The following is a 12,469-nucleotide window of genomic DNA, read 5'->3' on the forward strand; positions in this document are numbered from 1 at the left end:
TAAACCCCACCATCTGCTGCACAGCCAGGAAAGTGCTCTGTAGATCAGCCAGAGTGAGAATCTCCATCTTGGATTTCATAGAAAATTAAAAAAAAAAGTTTGGGAATCCCTTCCCTCCACTTCTGTTTTTGCATGAGCTGCCAAATGAATAAAGAACAGCTTGGATCCACATCATCAATTTATTATATAACAATTTATTCAAGCCATAATTCTGTAGATTGACTTCAATTCCTTTAACGGAAGAAATTACAGCTTCAGGAAATAAAACCATACACCTCTAATTAATTAAACCATTTGACACCAACACTATCATTCATATGTAAACAATGTTCATCTCTGGGCAATTATCACTGTGCCTAGAAAACGATTTCTCATCAAGGAAAAGCACCACTAAGGAGACACAAAGACCAATGAAAATTTGTCCACTTCAATCTATTAGTTTTCCTACTAAGTAATAATTGATAATGCTACTAATAATATATATAAATAATGGACTCCACATCTTCAGCAGGAACATCATGCACAACTATCAGTATATTCCTCATACTCACTTTCTCTTACTCACTTTATTTTCTTTATTAAGGAAATAGTTGTTAGGTATTTACCTGTTCTAATCAACTTACCTCTTAAAAGTAATTGGCAGTGCCTCTGATTATCTACAGTCACACCTCACAATCCTAGAGATTCTGATCATTTATTTGGATTAATCCAGCAGGCTCCAGTGAGCGTATCTTAATATCCTCCAGTAATGCTTACTAACTATTGAAAACCATTGCCATAAAGGAAAATAGTTAAATCTGCAATCTCCTTTCTAGCTCTTAGCATGGTACTGAATGTATTGAAGTAGAAAGTGAGTACAGTGCATGTGAGAGAGTATTAAGCAGTATGTAGGTATGTACCTGTCCATACACAGAGGTTAAAAGAACCTGAGCACTCATTAAATCAATAAAATTGATCTTCCAATTGGATCAGAGTTGTCTTAGACTGAAAATAGTATTTTACAAAGAAGAATGCAATATACTCATATTGCATTCGAAAAACAGTTATTCTTCATGACAAAAACTGAAATTCTGTTTCTTTACAACTTCCCTTGGGCAGAGATTTCACGTAGCCAGAAAAGGAGTATGTATTCCACGTCTTTGTGTAAAATTACTTTTGAAAATAATCAGTAAGCAGTAGTAGAGACATATTTGAAAAGTTTGCCCTTGGAAGAACCTCTAATTTTGCACAATTATCACCCAAAGTACTCACATGCACATTTAGTCGCAGAGTTGGGCCACACCGCCATCGTAGGTTTTTGTTTGTTCCGAAATGCCTCTTCAACTCGAGCTTCTGTTTTCCGTACAGTGGAACCATGAGGATTTATCTGTTCTGCTGGTACTGATAAGCCTGCATGCAAAAGATAACCATACCTATTTAAATAAAGTAAACTGCATAAAACTACTGAATTTAAGAAGAAATTTGGAATACCATACTGCAATAGCAACACGTCAATTAATATTTAGCTGGACACCCAAAGCAAAGATTAGAATCAAGAATATTTGGTTTCTACTTTCAAAATAACTTACTGGTTACATGGTCTTAAAACTGGCAGCTCTTACAGATTAGAAAAATGTGACTGTTTCCCATACTTGGATCCCCAAAGATTGCACTCTTCTATCCATGTTTCCTCTACAAAGCCAACTCTTACTGACCATTTCAATTTTTCCTGATTTTAAACAGATGATTTAAAATAAGTGGCAAGTCAAAAAGTATGGTTTGCTTTCTGTAAGGTTGTTCATCTCATTGCTTCTACTGTTTCATAGGGTTTTTAATTAAATTCTAAAAAGGCAAACTTTCATATTGGTTAAGCACATTTTAAAGAAATCAACGAATCTCTGAAGTTTCATATTTGTGAACTAGAACTTCCTATTCAACTACTAAAACGGTCTTCAAAATATCCTATCGTGTCTCAATAGAAACCAGAACCAAGTGATCAAGAGCTGACATCCATCAAAACCAATGGACGCAGAAATTAAAAGATTCACAAAGAAACTCTCACCTCACAGTAATTACAGTGTAAATTTCTAGGTACCATTACAAATATTTTAAACTGCATAACATATGTCATTACTCAAAACATCCACCACTTCTACCTTTTTATCTGCTGGTCTCAACAAGAAGTTGCAAATTTCAATAATCTATGATATATAGTTCTTATTTTACCAACTTAAAACTTGCTATCCTTAGGTTCAGCTCTTTCAACAAAAGTACCCCAGTTCAGTCATACAGGAACAAGAAATTCTAGTTTAACTTCTAGATTTTTCTTTTTGTTACACTGCCGTACTTCTGAGACTGATCACCAGTCACAGTACTAAGTAAAAATGGTATATTTGTCAAAAAAAACTCAATAAAACTAGAAAAGTTGTACAAAAAGAAAGCAATGTAGAAAATATCTTCCATTTTACAACTGTGTAAGACTGCTAAATAACTTTCCAAAAGCACTGTGAAGAAAATAGATATGGAGCTTTTAGTCTTTTTCATCCCTTGCTCAAGCTACTCTGAAACAGGGTACACGTCAAAGTCTAGACCAGCAGACGCACTGTGGTTGTGCTGCTCTGCTCTCTTGCTAAGTATATTCTATAGAGCAAAACAGGATAAAGGTAAAGCTGATTAGCTTTCATATCCCTTCCATCCATCACAATGACCAGTGCCAAGACTATGTTCCTGAAGTGCTGCCATTCTGATGATCTGCATCACCACAATCTTTGACACAACCTCTGATCCAGGAACAGGACAATCTCTTGTTGTTGCCTCACAGCCTGAGGCTTCCTCAGACCTCAAGAACTTGATATATTTTCCTTCATTCATAACCAGTTAATCTAACACAGCTTCTTCCATTCATTCCAAGTATTGCATCCTTGCTAACCCAGTAAGTGATCTTAGCCCTCCACATTCTACAGCTGGACCAGCTGCAGCTCATTTCTTCTTGAAACCACCACAGTGTGGTCCAGAAGCACGAGCATCTTTGAAATGTCACTGTGGCACTGTAACAACTTCCATGCCTCTGTACTGAATCCATTTTGAAACCTGCCCATTGCTGTCTGTGAGCTGTCGTCCTTCACAATCAACTGGCACTGCTTGTCTTCTACCCGTATTTGAAGGTCCACTAACCGGCATCCCACACCAAAAGTACCTGCTTTTTCCATTGCAAGATGCCATTAGCCTTAATTATGACTTAAGAAACTCTCTCCTTTCAATAGGGTTTTGACCCCAAAAATACATATATTATTTGGCCACTGCCGCAGAAAGAAGGGCAGCATTCAGCTAGTTCTTGCAAACTTGCAAGAAAGGACTACAAGCCATAGAGTCATGCTCTAACAAAGAGCTCTTACAAACATTTACTTTAACCTCGGAAGCAATAACCTTTAACAATCACAGGGACTCAGATAATTAACTGAGCACAGCTCCCAGCATGACACTACGGACCAAATTGTGAATATTCTTATACTTCTAGTAGAAAAGTACAGAGGAGAAATGAAGGCATTATATTAGTTCTGTTTTACATACACAGTGAATCACAATTGGTTCACTTATCCACAATTCAAGACACACATTGGAGGCTTGCACAAAATTAGACAAAAACATGCATGACTGAATGGGAAAATAAAAGGAATTGTATCCATTTTAACCTGAAGAAGAAAAAGCCTACAGATACCTGCATAGTTCAAAGAAATTTATTAATAAAGCGTCTTCAATCTACTGACAGAAGTATTTCAAGAACCAGCAGTTACAAGTTGAGACCAGTCAATTCAACCTCGAAAGCAAATAATGCAGGGGATTTTTTTTGCCAAAGCAGGAAACAACTTGCCAAGGTAAAGCTGGAATTATTGAAATCAATAATCCCTAACTCAGCATGAAATTTTGTTCTAATGTTATAGTTCAGTGATTTTCAACCTTTTTTCAACTTTCACAACTTTAAAAATTTTCCATGGAGGTAGAATCTTTTATGTAAACATAGCACTGTTCCCACACTGGGAATATGTTTGGGCTTTTGATTACTTTCTCTAGTCACTTTAGAAGCCGTACACAGACTTGGAGGTCTATGGACTAGAAGTTGAAAACAACTGTGATAATTTTGTAGGGGGTCTCTATTTCCTAATTCTGGGCTGTTATATTTTCAACCTCACGCTCCCTTCAATGTGGATGTAATAGTTGTTTCTTAATCCAAAAAAATCAATATACTATCACCAAAAATGCTCTTCTGCACATGCCACGGTGACTTGAGAATCCAGTAGTTTAAATGTCATTCTCCATTATCGTAATTATTATACTGCATGGCATGGCACTTTCAGAACACAGCTCTGATTTCACCATATCTTCAGTTGGTTCAGCAGTCCTAACATTTATCTGTTCACCAGGTTCTATAGTACTATCTGTAACAGTAGGCAATGCAACCTTCTTTTGAAAAGAGTGTCTTATCAGACCAGCTCATGCATTTGGAAAAAGTAGACAACTTTCAAGCTCAGTCATCCTTTAATGTGCACCATCCAAATCTAACATGCATTCTATATTTCCTCTTAAATTTATTTTTATACGGACATTCGTAAATTGTGTTTTCTATCCCATATATCTACAGCAGCTTTTCTTGTTGCCCTTGATGTCCCTTGGACAGGTTTCATTCTATCAGGAAAAGCTTTAGCTTTCCTAACCTGATCCATGGCTGCCCAGACAGTTTCTCTGTATTCTTCCCAGGCTACCTTTCCCTGCTTCCATTCTCTGTAGGCCTCCCTTTTGTGTTTAAATTTGTCCAGGATCTCCTGTTCATCCATGCAGGCCTCCTGGTGTGCTTGCCTAACTTCCTCTTTGTTGGGACATATCACTCCTGATCCTGGAGGAGACAATCCTTGAATATTAATCAGCTTTCTTGGGTTCCCTTTCCCTCTAAGGCTTTATCTTACAGGACTCTAAAAAGTAGATGCCAGAAGAAGCTGAAGTCTGCTCTCCTGAAGGCCAGGATAGTGATCCTTGCTGTGCACCCTCCTCACTGCCCTAAGGATCTCAAACCCCACTGCCTCATGGTCACTGCAGACCCAGCTGCCCCTGAGCTTCATATTCCCCACCAGCCCCTCCTTGTTGATGAGAAGATCTGGCACAGCACCTTTCCTTGTTGGCTCCTCTGTCACTTGGAGAAGGAAGTTACCCCTCGACACATTCCAGGAACCTCCTGGATAGTTTATGCCCTGCAGTGTTGTCCCTCCAGCATGTATTGGGGCGGTTGAAGTCCTTCACAAGGGGGATGTGAGGGGCTTGTGGATGTGAGGCCATTCCTATCTGTCTACAGGGGGCCTCCCCTGGTGGTCTAGCGGTTAGGATGCGGTGCTCTCACCGCCACGGCCCGGGTTCGATTCCTGGTCAGGGAACCCCTCCGGGCAGATGGAGCTCGTCAGCCCTGTAAGGCCATCCATCTAAGAGAAGGTCACTCTAAACAAACCTATGTCCTGAGGACCTCGCTGCCACTGTCCAAGCTTGCTCGGCCCCGGCAGATGAACCTCAGGATTAAAGGGTGGGCTCAGTTCAGTGCACGCTGTGTCTCACCTAAAAAATCCACTGCACAGGCTCGAAGGGTAATGACCTTTCCCAAATCTTCATTCACGAAGACTGGCCATACACAGGGGGCCTCCACAGGTTGTTGTGTTACCATAAATGAAGTTAAACATACCTCTTTTTCTTCTCGCTTCCTTGATTTCTTCACACATCTTATTAAATTCTGGGTCCAGTTCAGCAGCAATGATAGCATGAGCAGTGTCCTTCAAAGTACACGCTCTATGTCTAATTATTTTATCTAGAAAACAGGACAGCACATTTGTTTTATCACAATTTTGTAAATCCTTTTCTATCTCTACATTTTTCTGTGTTGTCTATTATCTGTGTTGTCTGATACAGACAGTAGTAACACAGTGTAACAGAGAGTGCAGAGAGTCCCAGACATAACAAGAGCCTTGTTCAGGAATTAATTTACTCACTGGGGTCTAGGAACATTCATTCAGTTATACTGCCTGCAAAATCACACTGGACACCATCTGCATCTGTAAGGTAGATCTGGTTTGCTTATGTTCCTCCCCTGTTGGTTTTTTTCTTTAACCCGAAATTATTGCTTAATTATTATTTAGCAATTTCTAGAAAGTTTAAAATTGTGCTAAAATAGACTACGTTATTCCTTATTTTAAATACATATTTCTCACTTTAATCCATTAAGAAAAACTGGCAAGAAACAAGCCTTGCGGGTGCCACATTTTCATGCCTATTTGAGGAACAGGATAAATTGCCCATGCTGGAAGCATAAATGCAACTCACAAAAAAACAGACCAGTTCCCATACCTTTGAAACGCACAAAAGAAATTATTCCACTGTTGACATTTGAAAAGTAATTGTAACTTAATAAGTAAGCCCATATGTGGAGAAAATTGACATCTAGAATGTTGCCTTTCAATGAAACCTACAACAGTCATTGTTTGCCTTTAGTACAAACATATTTAATTTGTCAATTCATCCACACTGGATTACTTTTTCCAGCTGGTGGAGGTACTTCAAGAGCAAGCATCAACATTAACGTCTAAAACATATTATACAACTATCAGATTTAATGTTTTAATAATCTTTAAAGATGACAATTAAGAATATAAGTGAACATTTATTAAGCAAGGTTTGTAAGTCTAGAAACAGCAAATTTTACAGCTAGAAAAAAGCTGAGTGAAAAAGGCTACCCAGTATCCAGCTCAAAAGAGCTCAACATGTTTTCTGGAGAAAAATACCACGACAAAAATCTATTGGAAGTTAGAAGTTTTCACTCATGTATTTATGAACCATTATGTTTTATTATTACAAAAAAAATATACTGTATTCTTTGCAGATGCAATTTTGAGATATTAGACTTCAAAATATTGGTCAGATATTTGCCCTTGCAAAGGAAGAAGAGAGGGGAGAGAAAAAAAAATACAATTCAAATCAGGGTGTTTTAATGAACCACTACTTTCCTCTAATCCTGTGATGCACAAGACCTTCCTACAGACAGTGCTTCAAAGAGGCAAATACTATTATGTCCAACGTTCAGTGGTTATGTTTCCATGCCTTTAAGAACATTTCCCAGTCAAACAATGGAGGGGAAAAAAAACCCTACCCATTTCACTATAGAACCTATCTGAAATTTTATAGCAAAGTACCAGCAAAAAAACCCCCAAAGAAGCCACTTTTGGATATCCATACTGCACATAAAACCAGTTAGCCTGGTACTCTCACTGCTTTGCCAGCTTAACGACAGGACGGAAGCAGGTACAGTATGATTCTTCTGCAAATTCAAGCATGAAGCAGAGGGAAGCATGTATGCCCAGCTCTAAAGCATGTGAACATTTATAGGTTGATATTCAGTTAATCCACGCATCTGAATGCATGGAATGCTTCCTCAGAATAGCCAAGGTGTGCTGTTTCAGCAGTGTGTTCACACAACAGCTCAAGAAATCCTGCATGCCAAAAGGGCAATGCATCATACTGTTGTTAACAGTAGAGGACAGAACTATATTTCATTACCTCCAATCCAAAACTGAACTTAGATAGAGCCAGATCAATTTCTCCCAGCTCAGTTCTGACAGCAAGGAAAATCAAAATATCCCTAAACAGGTGCTCTTCAGATACACTTAGAATCCCAAGTGCCCCTCGAGGGCTTTCATTAGTTCACATCAATCACACCTTAGAAGTCCTCAAAAGTCTGTTATCAAGAACACAGAAAACCTTTTGCTGTGTATTAGCAATGGACTTTCTTAGTTGTAAAACAAAATGCATCACAAACTGAAGAAATAGTTGATCATCTACAGATATGAACCAGTACTGGGTTCAAAAGGCAATGCAAAACAAGTCTAAGTGTTTGACCAGACTATACTGCATCTAGTCCACATGAGACACTTGCAAATGCCTCAGAAAATCAAAAATTTGAGAAGTGAAAATATAGAAAATGGTAAAACAATTTCACGAGATTTCATAAAAAACTTTCTAACACTTTGGACTACATTTGTAGATGAACCCCGACCTCCAAGTATATCATATGTTAAATACAACTACATTAAAAGAGGGGGTTTTGTTGATGTTATTTTATTGATGACACTTGAAGCTGCCAGCTGAAAGGCTTTCTTTTGGCAATGTGCACTGTAAGGCAGCCCTAGCAAAGAGCACACAAGATGTTCTTTCCTTAGTTTGAAGCGTGAACAGCTTTTACATGCATTTCAGTCTACAAATTCCATTTTAATTGAAAGCATCCCATCACACTTTGTCAAGACAGTACTGTCTAATCTCTCCTAATCAGCTGCAACTGACTTCCTTGCCTGGTGATTTATCCTGTTTTATTTCTATCCCCAAATACATAGACTTTAATTTCTGTGTATGAATTTCATGTTCTAAGCCAATATGGAAATACAGCAGGCCACTGCCAGATTGTGTGCAGGATTCTCTACAGAGCTCTCCAAATTACGGTGGGGTTTGTTGCATACACAAAGTCTATTCACTGAAAAGGAGCTATCAAATTCGAAACGGAACTACAAAACCTAATTTATTAGAAAACAACTCTGAATGCTGTAGTTCTCCTGCTCTTGTAATGTCCCCCAGTGCACTATATGCCTCAGAATACTAAAACCACAGACTCTTAGGACTTGCTTATCCTAATTATCACATAGCATGCAGTTTCTTTAAATGCCTGAATAGCAACCAAATATAGGATTTAAATACCAAGCTTTCAGATTTAGATAGGCCAAAACAAAGCAGGTTCTTACCTCCAGGGTCTTTGTCTGGATTGTACTCCAATGCATTACTGCAGATCAGGTCAATGTCTGTTAGAAAATCCTTGGCTGTTAAATAGTTGTGTTTATCAATTTTGGTTATTACTGTTGATAGGTCCATTGGTTCTTTGATAACTTCAAGGTAATCTGAAACCTACAAACAAACAGCACACAGAAATGACACAGGACCATATGCATTCCATTTGAACACTGACAATTTCACATCTTTTATCCTTGGATTCATTCCACATGCATAGCTCTAAGACATTAACCAGACATTTTGATTTTTAAACAATTTATGTTGAAAACAGAAGTTGTATCAGACTAAAAACAGAGGATTTCCAAAGCTACTTTTTCTTCAGTAAGTCATCAATTCATTTCTCAAAATTAATTTAACAGTATTGTTGAGGCAACACATTTTAATGTAAATGTATTTTTTATTTTAGACTGATTTATTTATAGTTTTTTATAGTTTTATAATACTGTCTTGGACTGAAAGGGCAAAAACCATCACCCTAACTTGAAACACTAGGAAAAATTAGGGAAGCTTTAGTTTGTTCACCTTGTACGTAAAGTTCTCAACCGAACAGACAAATTATCAGCTTTTAAATGTCTTCTATTAAATACTTTCTTCAATCACTCATTTAACAAAGAAAAGTCAGGTTTTACTGATTGCAGACATTAGACTGACTGTACAGAAGGACAGTGTAAAGAAAAAGCCTTGTGTCACAGTTTACGATGAGCTTAGATCGTAACTGGAGATTCAGCAACCACTAGGGTACACTAAAAAGTGTTTAACATAATTAATGGTACCATATGGGTCTCAAGCTTGATAGTCAAATGCATCAGCACAGCTGCTGTAACAAAGTTCACCAAAAAAAAAAAAAACAAACCTACGAATTTGTTATTTACTTCGAGGAAAAAAACCTCTACATTTGAATGTTTCACTGTGATTAATTAAAAACACTGGCAGTCTCTGAAACAGTACTGCATTTTTTCTTCTGAAAATCACCCACATATAATGGGAACTGCCAAAGCCCTGAAGAGTTAAACAGATATTCAGATCAAGCCATAACGGCTCCTAAGAATTTATTTTTTAATATAGTGCCTGTACAACATAAACTAACAATAATGGATTACTTCAGTGGACAGCAATCTGTCACCTAATTCCTTAAATACAGGCATTGAAATTTATTATGAAAAATTAAAATGGTGAAAATTCTCTTTTTGTCTCCCTACATGGAAACACAATGATAACTGGTTCAGGGATTGGAAAGCCAAGCCACAGACATCCTTTTCTTTTAGCATGAGAAAATCTTCACTGGAACCTGTAAATGTTACTGCTGAATTAGCCAGAAAAATCCTTGACTTATCACACAGCAGCATTCTCTGCAATGCAAGCAGGAGTGGAACTAACTTTTCCTAAGGAAGTCAAGTAGACTGTATAACAGAGTCTGTTGTACAAAAGGAAAGGCTAGTCCTGTTCTTAAATGCATCAGGTGGGATGTAGAGGGTTACATTTGATTTCTAGTGCTGTGATATATTAGCAGAGTTTCTGGCAAGGGTTTAAATAACAAATTCACATTTTGATTCTCTCCATCTACAAACCAAGGATACGTTTTGTTTCTTTCTTTACATGCTCTTATTCATGTAAGTTTATACAACAAATGCTCTGGGGAAAGAAAATACCTCTACTACACGCAGAGGAGTTTCCTACAATAATGGACCTCCCAAACAGTTCCGTAAGAAAAATCAAACCAAGTTACTGCTCAGACCATGCTCATACCAGAAGTTGCCATGTTAAACAGCTTTTGCCAGTCTTTCAAAAGCTGTCAGCTACCAAACACTATGGAAAGGTCAAGTTAAGAGAGGACTACTGCATGGGCCCATAAGAGATACCTGTTCCACCCTGCAAGGAATTTACACTCCAAATCTGCTTTTTACAGTGCTGGATTTCTAATGTCCCATATTATCTTAATGTCTTCCAAAAGAGAGGTTTCTCTCTTTAGAAGCAATTAAGGAATATTTTTTTCAGTTAGCAAGCCTGTGCAAAGCTTGCAGTGGGCCAGCATCTGATCTCAGAGTCAGACAAACACAATCCTATTCATACAGCAGCACCTGAAAATAGATTTGCAGATCGAACCGTCTCATCAGTTAGGTGCACACACTCCATAATCGACCAGTTAATGCCTTATAATGTGCTACCAGCTGTGATTAATGGCAGCCACAAGCATTACTGCTGAAATTATTCAACAATACTATTAATGCTGAATACATTACAGAACACAGATCACTTTCCCAATATTATCACGTCTATGATTACAATGCTGTAAAAGCTTTTATTAAAGAATTATATCTACGGTATCAAATATTTCAGGAGCACTGGTAGGGATAGGAATGTTGGCATTTTAAAATGCTGGTTTCAGTTATAAAACTGAGAGGAATGCACAAGGGCTTTCGACAGGTCACTGGCAATAGAACATACTCCAAATCTTTGCATCACGATGATGAGGCTGTGACTATCTCACCAGCTAAAAAATCAACACTCTAGACTGGAAAGATCATGGATCAAACATCTATTTTTCTTACTAACTTAACCGTTCCCTTTTTTACTTTATATTCTTTTTCTAATAGCTTCAACTTCATTGTTTGCACATTACTGAAACAAGACCTCTTCAATATCCACCGGTTTGCTGAAGATGTTAAAGCGCTTGTCTGTGGCCAGCCTCTTGGTAACATCCCTGAGAAACAACCGCAGCTCTCGCAACGTGTTCTCTTCCTGGTCCTCCATCCGCTGTTTCTCTGCCTCCGACAGCTCCCGGGCAGGACATGGCAGTGCAAGAGGAAGAACTTCCAGAGCACGAAGAGCTAGGGAAAAAACCAAGAAGTCAGACACTGGAAATATTAACAACATCATGGCTTTTGGGATTATGCCACTTCAAATTCCACCACATAAATTTAATCTGCCTCATGGATCTAACTATCACTGCATCCTTAACCCCACAGCTCTCCGTCTTCCAAAACTGTTAACTCTAACTATGAAATTTATTCTGGGCACTGATTAATACTGCCACATGTTAATTACCCACACCTTTTTAAAAAGGAACATAACACTAAATAAAACATTCAGATCACATTATAATTGGTTTTACTGTAACTTAGTTTACCAGCCTGTTTCCTTCTTGGTGGGGGCATTGCTGCCTCATCAAGAATTAAGCCTTTGAAAAATCGCAATCTGTCTTCTTCACTTGGTCTTTGAATATAAAAAACCTCTTCATACTGGATTCTGAAAATACATTTCACCTAGGGAAAAAAAAAATCATAAAATTGAGTCCCCACTCAGAAATACATGATCAATGACCATATCAAAACACTAGTCACAAACTTTCCAAAGTCAGCCACAGGACAGAAGACAGTAAGCTCTACCTAAAGCAGTGTTTACAGTAAAGGTAAAACAATACTTGTAATTCTCACTGAATAGTAACTAAACTTGCAGTATCCCACAATCCTAACAATGGCCACCTCTGCAGTGAAAGGCAGAGAAAGGGCAGGAGAAAAAAAAAAAAAAAAAAGAGTAAAAAAAAATGTTGAGGGAAAAAAAAAAAGGAACTTCCCTCCCTCATCCTGAGCCTCAGAAGACGTAAAGCTAAAGGTCAGGTCTTTAT

General features: G+C 37.9%; 1 protein-coding gene across 2 annotated transcripts in view; it reads right to left on the minus strand.

The window, feature by feature from the left end:
• Nucleotides 1-12,469, minus strand: part of ATAD2B (ATPase family AAA domain containing 2B) — a 75,341-nt gene that overhangs the window by 18,311 nt on the left and 44,561 nt on the right. The window contains exons 20-24 of one of the 2 annotated variants that reach the window (XM_064650642.1): nucleotides 11,972-12,107; nucleotides 11,491-11,672; nucleotides 8,799-8,958; nucleotides 5,702-5,824; nucleotides 1,252-1,389 (exon numbers count right to left, since the gene is read on the minus strand). In XM_064650642.1, coding sequence (XP_064506712.1) covers nucleotides 1,252-1,389; nucleotides 5,702-5,824; nucleotides 8,799-8,958; nucleotides 11,491-11,672; nucleotides 11,972-12,107 — 739 coding nt within the window. Of the gene's footprint in view, nucleotides 1-1,251; nucleotides 1,390-5,701; nucleotides 5,825-8,798; nucleotides 8,959-11,475; nucleotides 11,673-11,971; nucleotides 12,108-12,469 lie in introns of both variants that reach the window. The other variant, XM_064650641.1, reaches the window with a different exon arrangement.

Source organism: Pseudopipra pipra, chromosome 3, assembly GCF_036250125.1.
Source record: "Pseudopipra pipra isolate bDixPip1 chromosome 3, bDixPip1.hap1, whole genome shotgun sequence".
NCBI classification, from domain to species: domain Eukaryota; kingdom Metazoa; phylum Chordata; class Aves; order Passeriformes; family Pipridae; genus Pseudopipra; species Pseudopipra pipra.